Source organism: Thunnus albacares, chromosome 16 (genome assembly GCF_914725855.1).
Source record: "Thunnus albacares chromosome 16, fThuAlb1.1, whole genome shotgun sequence".
Lineage (NCBI taxonomy): Eukaryota > Metazoa > Chordata > Actinopteri > Scombriformes > Scombridae > Thunnus > Thunnus albacares.
In genome coordinates this window covers 9570707-9585518 of record NC_058121.1, presented here as the reverse complement: position 1 = coordinate 9585518, position 14812 = coordinate 9570707, and the positions used below count along the sequence as shown (strand labels likewise).

The following is a 14812-nucleotide window of genomic DNA, read 5'->3' as shown; positions in this document are numbered from 1 at the left end:
TTTTTAAAGACTCTTCCTAAGTCTTTGATGGAGCAATATAACAAATATAACAAGTTAGTTAAAGAAGGCTTGGTATTGGCAGAGACCACACATGCTGTCTGTTCAGTGTATGATGCATCAGATGAAGTCATCCACCAAATAGCCTCATTTGTAGTTTATTAGAAATTAAAAGCATTGTAAATGTTTGATACAATTCCCCTCAATCTGTCAACAAAACTAAAACACTCAACAGTTCTCAGTCCGACCACATCATAGCGCTTCATACATACATACAGTTACTGTATATTCATCAGTTAGTGTATCTTACAGTTAATTTACAGTCCTGAATATTGTGACATTACAAAAATAAAATCTAAAATCAAATATTATAATGTAGATGTTTTAGTGAAGAAGAACATCTGCAGAGTCAGACTGGAAACATAATATAAAGTTACATGCAACCTCATTTTCATAAAGCCCTTTATAACAGGGTGACATGACATTTCAAAATGAGAGTAGTGGGCTTTTCTGAGTAACATCCGAAGAGAAAAACAATCCTTGGTCAGTCAGTCCAAGAGCACAATCCAAAATAAAATGCATCCTCTAGACACAGTCCCATGTAAGTACTGGTCAAATATAAATGTAGATAGAAAAATTATTATTTTTGATCTGCAAATTAAGACGAGATTAAAAACCACTTCCTGGCAGGTGATAAAAATCTGCATAAATCAACAGGAACACTGCATTTCTGAAAAAAAACTGGTGTTAAACATCTGGGCCATGACCAAAGGCTCACACTGAATACAGAATACACATCCACAGCATGCAAACCATGCTGCATCCAATTTACTGCCTATGCATTTATAAAACTTTATTTACTTCATTCAGTACACAGTGAAGCATTAACACTGACATGTGGGGACTGTCAGGATTATGGGGACCTTTCACTGAGACATGGTCATGAGCTCATTAATTCTAGTCTGAGTATGAAGATCTGCCATTTAAATCAAATATTGCGAGAAATTAGCAAAGACCAACACAACTTGTAAAAATTATTACTCTAAAAATGTCCACTGAGGCATCTGGTCAAAGACACTAACTGTATATATAACACATAATTGCACCATGTTACATTATGAATGCCACTGCTGAATCCAACACTAAACCATTACGGAGTCTGGAGTGTGTCACCGGAATAATTAAGACTTTTTTTGGACCTGCTCTTAAAAACATTGCTCCATACAATCAGACTACTTCTTCTAATTGCTAAAAAGATAATCACAGTCTCCTGGCCGAGGCTGCCCTCCATGGTAACACAATAGAGGGAGAAAGTTAAGGATATTTACTAGATAGAAAACATGACTGCAAGATTACAATTAAAAACAGATGTATTCCTGACTAAATGGTCCCCAGTTATCTCATATTTTTTCAACTGATGTGATCTAAAAGATAATGAAACAGTTCCTGTGGATTTCTTTTCCCATTTAAAAGTGAACATGTTTTTTTTTATATATATATATAATTTATTTGTTTCTCCATGCTCATGGACGAATGTCAGTATTGCCCCCCCCCCCCCTTTTTTTTTTTTTTTTGGAGAATGGAAACCATATATGGACATTGAGAAGATGCTGAAATCCATGGACTGCCCCCTAAGACATTTATGCCTGTGTTGTGTCTCTGAACAGGTGACTGTACTGTACGATTGCACTTGATAAAAGGAAATAAAAAGAAGTTTAAAAAAAAAAAAAAAAAAAGGAAAACATTGCTCCATAGCACCACTAGTGGTCAACAACACTGCATGGAACCTTTAAGTTAAAGCAATAAAAAGGAAACTAAATGTTAGGAAAACTGTCAACAGATTGTAAGATGGAACATGACAGGCAGACAGATTAGTAAACGGAATAACAAAAAGTAACATTCATAAGCCTTTTTAAAATAAAATTTGTGATTCGATTTCACAATAAACAGTTAATTATTTAAGCAAGTATAAGGAAAATTAATAAACTGGCAAATGTAATTATCTTATTACTTTTATTAACTTTATGTTTTATAATGCATAGTTTAAATGCTAATTTAATTCAGTTTATAATAGCTTTTATATTCAAACTCATCCATTTATTAATTGATTATAACTGAACACTGTAAAAGTCTATAATTATAGCACACTCCAGACTCGCTGGACGATGATAGAATTTAGGAATGCACTTTTAGTGACTTGTTGAGGCGGACTGTGTGCCATGACTTCGTCAACAAGTCTATATTTTTTGGCAGTCCACTGACAGAAGTTTAGAAGTCCATTGACCAAAGTCCAACAGCACAAACATGGTGAGTCAAGATTTCCCCAAATCAGTGAATTAAGGAAGACTGACAATGAGGTGGTTTCATCGTACCCCTAGTGTCATATGAAAACCCTGTATCTCCAAATAGTTGAAACACTGTTATTTTAGGGGTTTTGAGTTTTTGAATGAAGGGTTTCCTGCAACAAAAGGGAATGTGCTTAAAATGAAACCTGAAGAAAAAAACTAATGTGGCAGTCTGAGCAGATGTGACTAATGTTTGGCTCAGTTCACTTAACTTTCTTACTCATGGAAAAAAACATCTACGACCTTGATTTAGTATTGCTCGATGTAATGAGGTGAAACACCACATTTTGCTGGATGTGGCTGTACGACAGAGATAAAAAGAGGTGGATTATGGTTCAAGGCGGGGCGTGCTCCAACTTAGCTGTCCTTGTGCAATGTCTGATGAAGATGGAGATAAAGTGGTTTCTTTGTGAGAAGCTGCAGTTTCTTCCTCTTGAAGTCGGTGGGCTTCTTGTACCTGAAATTCAAGAAGGTACATTATGTGTTTTGTGATCCCAGGCACAAAGGAATCCCACAAAATATATGTATCAGTCAACTCACAGTTCAATTACGATGGGTCCGGGTTTGATCTCATCCATTTCCATGAAGGCAAAACATTTTGTGCTGGTAAACCTCTTTTTGGGTTTGTAGTGCTTGAATTCAAAGAAGATAGCTGCTCCTGGAAGATTTTGGGAATAGGTTTAACAATATGAATATCATAGGAGAATATAGGAGGGTTATAAGACTCAATAATTACTTCACCAGGTATTGAATTTCTTTGACACTCAATTTCCAGCCTGTTCTGTATTTTGAATAACACTTCCTGCATGTTATTGTACTGTTATATTTATAATAACTCCATATTGTCAGTCTGGATCAAGGCAGGATTGAATTGTTAGGAGGCCCTGGGGTAAAAACTTCCTGTTGGGGCCCCTTATCAATCCTGTACCTCCCATCTTTTACCCTATATGCTTCGTGCATGTATCCTGTCATGTCAATATTTATGTGTATAGCACATTTAAAACAACCACAGTTGACCAAAGTGCTGAACAGGCTTAAAACAAATACAATACCAAAATATACAAATTTAAAAATAAATAACAAATAACAATAAAAGAGAACAATAAACATAATAATAAAAGAACTGCAGCACAATAGCAGATGAAGTCAAGGTGTCAAACTCAACTTGAACTGAATGGCAAAGAGAGGAGGTTGGTCTTCAGCAGTGACTTAAAAGTTTCGAGGGTCTGAACAGTTCTTATATGAATAGGTAAGCTGTTCCAGAGATTTGGGGCAGCCATCACAAAGGCTCAGTCACCTCTATTTTTCAGCCTGGATGCTGGAACATGCAAGAGCATCTAGTTGGTCAACCTCAGTGCTCTAACTGGAGTATGACAGTGCAAGAGTTCAGCTAGATAAGGTGGCGCCAGCCCATTTAAAACCTTAAAAATTAGCAATAAAATCTTAAAATCAATCTTGAAGAGGCCAATACTGGTGTTAGGTGATCACGTTTTCTTTTTCCAGTTATAAGACAAGCGGCTGCATTTTGTACTAACTGCAGACGATGAAGAGACATCTGTTTTACACCCACATACAAAGAATTACAATAGTCTAACCGAGAGGTAATAAAAGCATAAATACCTCTCTTGAAATCTTTGGGAGAAAGATATTCCTTTACCTTGGCTAAATGTCTTAACTGAAAAAAGCTAGTTTTGACAACTGAACTAATCTGTTTATAAAATTTGAAGTTGAAAAATCACACCAAAATTCTTAACAAAAGATCGATTGCAAGAAGCTTAAGGGCCAAGAGTACCATCAGAGTCATCCAATAGGTCAGGGTGTCCAAACATAACGATCTCAGTCTTATTTTCATTAACATCGAATCCGTCCAAGTTTTGATATCTTTTAAGCAGTTCAGCAAAGGCTGCATTGAATCTTTGCTTTTTGTTTTTATAGGCAGATACAGACAGGTGACAAATTAAAGGAAAAACCGGTGCAGGCCTGAATGCTTGACCCCTACATTAAGGGGATCCGGGGGCTCTGTTATGCTTTGAGGGGCATTTTGCTGGCATGGTTTGGGTCCACTTGTCCCCTTAGAGGGCAGGGTCACCGCAAATCAATACAAAGTTGTTCTGAGTGATCATTTTTATCCTATGATGAAACATTTCTATCCTGATGGGAGTGGTCTCTTCCAGGATGACAATTCCCCAATTCACAGGGCGTGAGGGATCACTGAATGGTTTGATGAGTATGAAAATATAAGAATCATATGCTATGGCCTTCACAATCACCAGATCTCAACCCAGTTGAACACCTATGGGAGATTCTGGACCGATGTGTTGGAAAGCGCTCTCCACCACCATCAAAACACCAAATGGGGGAATATCTTTTAGAAGAATGGTGTTCATCCCTCCAGAAGAGTTCCAGAGACATGTGCAATCAATACCAAGAGTGAGGAATGGAACTTTGTATTGATTTGCAGTGACCCTTCCCAAGTGCACCCTAACCATGCCAGCAAAATGCCCCCCACAGCATAACACAGCCACCGGATCCCCTCACTGTAGGGTCAAGCATTCAGACCTGTACCAGTTTTTCCTTTGATTTGTCACCTGTCTGTAGATTTGGATATCATCAGCAAAACAATGAAAAAGAATATTATGTTTCTTAAAAATGGACCCCAAGGGCAGCATTTACACTGAAAAGAGGATGGGATCCAAAATGGAGCCTTGAGGGACCCCACAAGTAAGTGGGGCTGCAGTCAAAGAATATTCGTCTAGGAGAACCAAGAAACTCCTATCTGTCAGGTATGACTGAAACCATTTGAAGGCAGTACCTTTGATGCCTACGCACCGTTCGAAGACGTGATAAAAGGATCCTATGAGCCATAGTGTCAAATGCAGCAGTCAGGTCTGAAAGCACCAGAATAGCAGAGTTCCCTGAATCAACAGCTAAAAGTAGATTATTAAAAACTCTTAAAAGATCTGTTTCAGTACTATGGCATCATTTAAAACCAGTCAGAAACTTTTCATAAATGCCAAGGTTATCTAAAAATGTTTGCAGTTGAATAAAAACTAAAATTGGCCTGAAGTTGGAGAGAACAAAAGGGTCCAGATTTTTCTTTTTGATAAGAGGCCACACTACAATATGTTTAAATGCAGCTGGAACACCCCCTGAAATAACAGAGGTATTTATCAAAACAAGAATACTTGACACAACAGTAATAAAAATTTATTTTAGACAAAAAGTAATACCGTCTAGGGGCCATTTGTAAGCTGCAGATGATGAACTACCTCTGACAATAATGAGAATGACACAAGCTAAAACTGATCAAAGACAGCTGGGCACATAGAAAGAACAGAAGGGTCTAGAGCAAAGGAGGTGGGTGAAGACCTAAGAGCAGAAATCTTGTTGATAAAAAATTTAAGAAAGTTTTGACAGAGTCGTAGGCGTTGGCACAATACGAGCTGTATCACAAGGATTTATAAGAGAGTTGAAAGCTGTCATCTCCCAGTTCCCATTTAGTGCACACAGCGGACTAAACTTGGCAGCTGTACTGTATGGCCCCAGGTTTTCTGTGTGTTATTTTGCAGGAATTTGATTTAACACTAACATAAACTTAATTCAGGAATATGCACCAGGTGAGCACAATAGAAACTAAAAACAAAAAAAAAAAATCAAGGTTTTAAGACTAGATTTTGACACACAGGACCAACAGGAATTTAATCAAAAGTCTTCTTTGTGCACACCATATTTAAATGCACTTGTATGTGCATGACACGATAAATAATATAACTAACTAAAAAGACAGGATCACATTATTAGGTAAGAATGCAGGATCCATCTTAGTTTATATTATACTTTGCTGGTACAAATTCTCTAAATAATTAGCAATTAATCAAATTACCAAAACCATATTTGACAGGCAGTGAACCTGTGGCCTGTTTTACCAAATTTGCAACATGCAAGTTGCAACTTACAACATGAAATCCCAACCTTGCCTTAATTTTTAACACATTTAACTAAACAAAAAGGAACACCATACTTGTGACCCATGAATGGGCATACATGAGGACTGTATCTGTAATTTGAGAGTGACAATCATTTTTGAAATAAGACAGTTGCATTCATGAAATGGGCCCCAAGAACCCTGGACTGGGTTTCTTTTCTTTCTTTATTATTATTTTTTTAGGAATATGTTTTGGGATTTTGCCTTTATTTGAGAGTCAGTGTAGTGAGAAAGTTAGCAAGGAAAGAGAGAGGGAAAGGGAAAGGTCCCCCAGCCGGGAATCAAACCATGGACAATGTGGTTATATGGTATGCACCTTAACCATTAGGCCAACAGGACAGCTGTTTATAAATCCATCACATTTGTCTGTTAATTCCTTCCTAAATTCTTGGTAACTACTAGCTAGTTTCAAACTAGTGATTTATTAAATCAGGTTGCACCATTAAACTTAAGAAATGTCTTAGCTTAGCTAGTAACCACTTTAGTAATGTAGCATTGTCCAATAAAAAAGCAAAAAATTATGTATACAGGAAGTCACTGTAGCATCACAAGCTGTAATATATCTTCCAGAAATTAAAGTTTTAGGTCAAAATATAAAATAAATTATTTATATATGCTTATCTGAAATACTGTATATGTGTTTTAGAATTATTAGTATTCATGCAGTTTAGAGTGAGAGGGAAATATCTGATTATGCTAAGCTAACTGTTATTTGGTCAATTAGTCACGATATTGGCTTTAAGTTTTGTAATTTCAGATTTAGAATCTTTTTCTGTGAAATTTAAAGTGTCCGGTCAGACATGTAGACCATATTCCTTAACAGGTCAGATATTAGCAAGCTAATGTTAGCTTTGTTAGGTGGTTCATTCAGCTAGGTTACGCAACAGTTATGGTGCAGACACACCAAATCTGTTGACGGATGTCAAGTTGATGGATCCCATTCATTTTGTAAGGAGAACAGCAGATCCGCCCGCATGCTGCATGATGGATACGGCATGACAAGTTGACGGACCAACCGCCATGTCTGAATTTGCATAATCAAAGCAGACCAAAAACCAAACACCACCCACCACGTCATGCACCGGTTCAGTGGTCTGGTGCATCCAGATCCGTCATCACCGGAGTCTGTGTGTCTGCACCATTACACCTGCAGTTAGCGGGTGTAAATATTTAGTAACAACTAATCTCTAGCTAGGCAAGAACAATTTTGTGTACAACCAGTTTTAATGTAGTGATGCATAATTTTCACTTACAAAACACTTATGTTATAACTATTGGCTAAGTTTGAACTTAAGAACAGCTGGTGCAACCGGCTCCAGGACACTTGCCCGCTTTGCACAGTTGGTAATCCAGCCTTTTTCTGGATAAAGTCTCAGGTGTTACCTTTGGGTAATTTCTCCACATGCCTTTGGATCTCTACGTCAATACTGAAGTGAATGTAGGTGTCTTCCTTCCTGGTGGCCACTGGGGTGTCCTGGACTGGATTGACATCTACACCGTTCAAATCTGCAGGAACAGAAACAGAGGCGAGAGAGAATCTCATTAGAAGGCATTTATACAGCTGTAACAAACTCTATAAGAGGCAGATTGTAAGATTTCCTGCACATCTTCAGAGAAACATGGGCAATCCAAAGCTCTTAAACAGCATTTCTTTAAAAGATATTGAGAGAATATGAGGAACCACAGCAGATAAAAGGGTGTGTCTGTAATCTGAAACCAGCAGCAGTGGAGATCTTCACCAACTCACTAAACTCATTTCACTTTAGTCCAGGCACCAGACATTTCAGATGTGCAGGATAGGATGGAGATCAATACCTTTGACGCTAATGGTCATGTAAGGGTCGATGCATTGCCCGGCATCCTTCAACCCAATTTTTTCAATCTTTATTGTAAGCAGTGTCATCCCAGGCTCTGAAGGTAACCGTGGCAACAAGGTACCTGTAGAGGATAAAGGTCACTGAAATTAGCAGTTGCCTGTCACGACAAAATGTAGTGACATCACCAACAGACATTTTCAGTAGCATGCCTTTTATCACCAGATGACAGGTTTTAGTGTTAAATTACCATTTAAATATTAAAAATAGTAACCATGCAAGCTTCTGTTTCACTAGCGCTCAGTCTCTTCTTAATATATTTTTTCCCACTGAGAGTTTTTATCATTAGTTTTCTGAAAAGTTCAAACATGATATTGATATTTTCTCACAACATATTAAAGCTGCATTAACTCATTTAGGCCACCGGACAATGTTATGTCGAATGTGCTAGCAAACAAGTTACACATCCAGCCAATGACAGACCAACATTAGCAATCACTTAGAGTTGTGTTTTTCCAATATTCACTCTCTGTTTTGGTCTCTTCCAACACCTGAGGGAAATATCTGGCTCTTTAGCTGCTAAATGCTCCACTATGTTCGCCAGCTAATCGCTAACTTTGTTTGTCTGCTGTTTGGTGCTGAGCAGGTAGCATTCAGTGGGTTTGTCAGAGCTTTTCTCAGAAAACAGAAAAACTGTAAATACCAAAAAAATGAGCTTAAAGACGCTAAAAGACTCTGTAAAGATAAGGGGGACTGCAGACTCAGGTGATAATACTCATCACTACAAACAACGCCTTTCATATTAAACATAGCCATTTGATCCATTGTTAATATAAAAATATTTAGCAGAGCAACTTTGAGCTAATTGGTATCTATCTATATCCATATATGTAAATAATCTTTTTGGTAATTATTGAATGCTGCGTTCCATTTTTATGCAGATGATACAGTTATCTATTACTCATACTTCAGTAGTACAAACCCTTGAATTCAAACAGTCTGCCTTTGATGTTGTTCAGTCCCATTTGACTCAACTAAAGTTGATGTGAAATGGAGACAATCCAAATTTGTGCTATTTTCAAATGACAAAGAGTTATCATCTAATCTTCCTAAGATCTCAACTGCTCAAGAGGTTGAAATAGTCATAACATATAGCCTAAGTATTTAGGTATTATTATTGATCAGAACTTGTCATTCAAATCAGACATTGAAAACCTTATTTCTAAGCTGAAACTTCAATTAAGTTTCTTTTTTAGGAGTAAATCCTGTTTCTCCCTCCAGGCGAGGAAACACTTGATTTCAGCAACTTTTTTAACTTAACTGGATTACAGCTATGGCTCTTTATAAATGCACCTGACCAGTGCTTAAAGAAGTTGGATACTGTATACAACTGTGCTTTACGTTGTATTACTGGCTGTGGCAATCTTGTACACCACTGAACTCTGTATGCTGCTGCTAAGTGGCTATCTCTGTATGTCCGCAGATTTTAGCATTTGTTGGCTTTTATATATAAATCTCTCCCTGGGCTGGTTCCTCCTTATCTGTGTACATACATGTGTTAAAACCAAAATCAATATGGCCTGTGCTCTCATGATATTCTACAGATGTGGGTCCCCAGAGTTAGAACAGAATTAGGAAAAAAAGCTTTTAAATACGCTACCCCTTCTCCCTGGATTAATGTACAGAATGACCTGAAACTGTCAGAGCTGATTACTGAGGAGGAATTTAAGTCCATTTTAAAGCATTGAGTAAATAGTACTCTTGGTAAATGTGATTGCTCCTAAATTTTCACTGAAATTGTTTAACAAAATTGTACCTGTTTATGCATCATAACTGGATTTTTGTCCTTGACCTTGTGGTACATATTAACTGGATATTGTGTTCACTCATCTGTTATGTGTGACAGTTGTATTTGTCTGTTTGTGTTTATTGTTGTAACAATGTTTATGCTGCTCTTACTTAGACACTTTATGTTGGCTTTTCCTTTAATTTGTCACCTGTCTGTATATTTACTACTGCTCAAAAAATTGAGCATCTCATCATTTTAACCAAGATAAAACAATAATTATTTTTGACAGAATTCAATAACTACAACTCCCACGCATCTAAGGCGTTGGCACGGCCTCAAAACCTCACTGGAGATGTAGTTGTTGAATGCTAAAAGAGTCATAGTATTATCTGCTTTCCAGCAGAGTAGAATATACCAATTAGACTTAGGATATTGACTCCACTATCATGTTTCTGCTTTTCAGAAAGACAGATAATGAAAGAAATTCTCTATGAGAAGATATATTTTGTCTGAATAGAGGCTGGCTTGAAAAGAAGGTGGCTCCCTGTTGACAGAAGAGTAAATCAAAAAGGTCTTCATGACTAAAATCTACGATCACAAAACAAATAAGCTTCTGATTCTAAAATGAAATCTAAAACTTTTGTCCTGTATTTCCACTGAAAAGCTATGATAAAAAAAAAAAACATATTTGTCATGCACTGCACTAGAAGACAAATTTAGACAGTGTTTGTTGATAACGCCATACCTTGCGAAGCTGCAAATGAAGCAGGCAGGTAGGAATGAGCGATGAAGCCATGCACAGCACCGACAGGAAGAACAAAAAGACACACAGTCAAACAGCCCTCCAAAACTGGACAACATGACGTAGCACCAGGCAAACATCCCAAACAGCGTTTGATAAACTGTTATTGGCGAGAGTACAGTACCAGGAGCTCGTGGGGGAAAAGCTTCTGTAGATCCTGCTCCTGCTGCAGCATCCTCCTCCTCCTCCAGCTCGAGGTTCTCCTCTTCACCCGGAGCAAGGATTTTCCTGACAAAAGAGGAACGGTAAATTGAAGCACTTCAACCTTTTTACTTTGTGACCCTTTCAAACAAACCAATGTCATTTGCACTCCATCATCACAGGTTGCAACCAACCATAGTGATTTTTTCTAGTTTTATATTACTAATTTTGAGAGGCCCCAAGATGTAGAATAATCCAGCAAAGAAAAGACTAGACAGAGGCAAATGAAGAAACATGATTTGGTGTAGCAGAAATAATTTTTTTCATCTTTCCTATTCTGTTAATATCATCGTGTGACCTTTTAAGTGCCCCTCCAATCAAAAATGTGTTTTACTTATTGTTCCTTCTCTTGGATGTTTGAGCTTCACTGTGCAGAATGACGTATGTGCAGAGTTTGACACTAGAAAGCTGTTTTCACATTCATCTGCTGAAGGGGGAAAGTTTCTCTGAGCTCACCTTAAATCTGAGTTTAAGGTGTGTACCTTTAAGATGATTTTAAGACATCACAACTAGTTTGGAGCCAATCATGGTCCAGTATTCAATCTACCCAAGTGTGATGTGGAAACTTGAAGCCTCCAGTGAAGTAGGAGAAAGGGAGAAAATAGTCATTTTAAGGTTTCTATAAGGTAATTGTAGTTTTTTGGGGGGAAATACTATCAGACATGTTATTATTCCAAGCAGAGCATTTTTAATCATATATTATTATTTAATTATTATAAACATGACTGGAGGGGATCATTAAGATTTATTTTGCAACTGTTTGCGGTGCTCTTGAGGGTGCTAAGAGGGTATGAACGGAGCAAACAGAGCATGGAAAGTAATCCAAGGAATTACAACAACATACTTTATAGCTTATAGTGGATGCACAAAATGTGTACAACTAAATGTTCATCTATCAATGCACAAATGGTGGAATATATACATAATGCATGCAGACACACACATTATAGAAAATTACAGGACAAAACTGTGTCCAGATGTGCAAAAGGACAGTAATTATTCAGCTTCTCAAAGTATGTTAAAACATGGAGCAGCCTGCTGCTACAAACATTTTCAGCCAAACATTTTTTCAAACTCGCAGAATTTTCAAATTTCCAAAGTTTCCAATCATATCAAATATGTCAGGCTGAAATTTAGGAAAATGATGCACAAGAATCTATAGTACAATATTTCCTTTTGATAAATACTGAATATTTGACACATATGAACATCATCTAGCCTCAATGAGGAGCTGGAACAGACTGATACAAAATATATATGATACTGTCAGTCAATGTAAAATGAGATGATTTCAAACAACCTTAAAGATAGCTATTTAAGGAAACTATGATTTAAGGGTTAACACACATTAGTAGCATACATGCAGTTAATTACAGGCATCATGTACACAATATTTACTGTATACCAGGTTCAGTTTTAACTCTAAAAGGAAGATATGCTGTTAAATACAAGCTCAACACAGTAATAACATAGATATTGAGTGATGCGTATTTACCTTAAGGGCACCGGCTGGACATCATAGGGAAACTCTTTGTTGTAGGTCAGTATATTTTTAATAACTAGAAAAGAGAAATAGATGTGAATGTAGGAGATCAGGATACCCGGTGATGACAGGAGTATTGACAAGCAGACACTCCCTTCCCAATTGGTAAACTTACTGGTTTCCAGTTTCTTCAGATCTTCTAACTTGAACTCCTCCTTTGACTGCGTGCACTAAAGATCAGAAAAATTACACATTTAACACACATGTACATCTGAATTTATAAGAAAATAGACAACTGCTGTGACAAAGACAGAAACAGGCAAAACGATAAAAACTACCTGAAAGTGACCTTTAGTGACGTTATGAACCACCAGTTGCTACAGTATGTTTAACATAACAGTCTCTGTATTGTTTCTGTATAATTAGAGGCTTTAATGAACAAAGGGAGAGTTTATGCTACATATTAATTACAAATTATGTTTTTTAGAAGCAGATACATTCAGGTATAATGTGACTTATTCTAGGAATAATAATAATAATAATAATAATAATAATAATAATAATAATAATATAAACAACAACAACAACATTTAAATGAAGGAATTTTAAATAAAGTTAAATAAAGGAGTTTTTTCTCCACAAGAATTATATTCCTGGCAGTGTGGAGAAGGCTGGAAGAAGCCTTTACTACATATTACAGGGAGATCAAACTCACAGTTTACAGCACTAAATGTACATGATAAAATATAAGTTACTGAAACAACAAAATCTTAACAAAAAATGCCTGGTGTAGTAAAAAAAAGGAACATTTTTTACACTTTTTTTTTTTTAATAATAAATAAAATTTTCTTCTTTTTTTTCTTTTGGTGACTAGTCAAACATTTAATTGGAGGTTGAAGTTACTCTGGTGGAGTTTGGACTATACAGTCTATATTATGGACTCAGAACATCAGTATTTCTAAAAAATAAAAAATAAAAAAATAAAAAAACCCAACAACAACAAAAAAAAGAAAAGCATGCTTGTCAAGTTCAAACTACAAACCTGCAAACTGGCACTCCTCATCTCCAGGCATGTTGCAATCTTCCCTAAAGTTTTCTAAAAACAAACAAACAAAATACTTTTCAGTTTATGAAAAGTAAAGACTTTTCTGCCCAGAGGTTAAATACAGATGTAAAAATTACCTTCTGTTCCTCTGTGAAGTCTGATGAATTTGTTGACTGGACTTCTTTTTGCAGTTGTCGTGCCAGACTAAATCAACCAAGAACAACACAGTTAGAAGCTCATGATGCATGACTTTACCAATGAAACCTGTAATGTAAGGTGTCTGTATTAAGTATCTCTGCGCCCCCTTGTGGTCAAAGAAAAAAGACGTAAGCTACACATTTTGCATTATTAGTGCAATTTGAAACAAAACATTAATTAGTTAACAAAGCAGATCACATTTTGGATTTTTTTTTTCTAGAGAGTCTCGTGTTAAGAAGGAAGCAGTGTTCACTAAACAGATGAAACCCACCCATAACAATGAGAGGGTGTGGCTGACTATTTCTCAATACTCTGAGGAATATTGGCCCGTTTCTGCACTGCATGACACATAACGTAGCACTCTGCAAGCAGCTCTGGATGATCTTCCATTAAAGGACTCTCCCTCAACTCAAACTGGTGGTGAATGAAGCTGGGATGCAACACACTGCACACACACACACATACACATACACACATACACACATACATACACATACAGCGACTCTGGTCTCTCTGCAACAACTGCCACATCACGTCATGGATGGGTTAGGGTTTATTTACTGCTCTGAGGGCAAACTGACAGCTCAGAAGCTAACTTCTTGTAAAGCATCGTGCATGCACCCACTGTCTCCTCCTCCGTGGGTTATCTCCCTGCAGATTTAAGGAGCGATGGATGGATGAAAAAGGAGAGGAAAAAGAAGCATGCCGCCCGCCGCGCTGTGCTCAGGTTAAACCAGCTGTGTGGAGAGCCAGGATACACATGTTGAACGCAACTTACATTTGGTACTCATCTATAGCCTCCACTAATTGTCCCCACGAGTCAAAGTCTGTGCCTTTTCTGAAACTGGCGTGCCATTTCTGAACAGTCTTGTTGACATCAGACATGTTGGCAGGGCGGATACTCGCGGCGGCGCTCTCAGGGCAGCATAGCCGAGGAGGAGACTCATCTACGGGGCTTGAGCAGCAGCAGCGTCGTCAGCCAGGTTATGTGCTGTCCAGAGGCGCACAGATAGACCGGTGACACCCCGACCAAGCCCTTTCTGCCTGCTCACCCTAATATCGCATCCGCAACAGAGAGGAAGTCCCGCCTGGAGCTCGGGGTGCGCGCGTTTCGATACGCGGGGTCGCCCGACTGAGCGGCAACAGGATGTCT

The 14812-nt window shown here is 37.6% G+C and overlaps 1 protein-coding gene across 3 annotated transcripts; it reads right to left on the bottom strand.

Annotated features, from left to right (window-relative positions):
• Positions 1–139: 139 nt before the first annotated feature.
• Positions 140–14805, bottom strand: aida (axin interactor, dorsalization associated). Of its 3 annotated transcripts, none has more exons than XM_044330015.1 (11): positions 14438–14798; positions 13599–13665; positions 13459–13512; positions 12592–12646; positions 12429–12492; positions 10857–10960; positions 10676–10684; positions 8143–8265; positions 7711–7833; positions 2883–3000; positions 140–2799 (listed from the first exon to the last, which is right to left on the bottom strand). In XM_044330015.1, exons 1-11 carry the CDS (start codon positions 14542–14544, stop codon positions 2700–2702), a joined length of 924 nt encoding a protein of 307 aa, XP_044185950.1. In that variant the 5' UTR covers positions 14545–14798; the 3' UTR covers positions 140–2699. The 3 variants fall into 3 exon arrangements, with proteins under 3 accessions (XP_044185950.1, XP_044185952.1, XP_044185951.1); XM_044330017.1 differs by lacking the exon at positions 14438–14798 and adding an exon at positions 13931–14387; XM_044330016.1 differs by lacking the exon at positions 10676–10684 and having other exon boundaries at positions 14438–14805.
• Positions 14806–14812: the final 7 nt, after the last annotated feature.

Coding starts and splice junctions, on each gene's coding strand:
- aida (XM_044330015.1), bottom strand. CDS start 14,544: ATGTCTGATGTCAACAAGACTGTTCAGAAATGGCACGCCAGTTTCAGA. Junction 13,513..13,598: donor ACTTCACAGAGGAACAGAAG/GTAATTTTTACA, acceptor GTTTGTTTTTAG/AAAACTTTAGGGAAGATTGC. Junction 10,961..12,428: donor GTCCAGCCGGTGCCCTTAAG/GTAAATACGCAT, acceptor CTCTTTTGTCAG/GAAAATCCTTGCTCCGGGTG.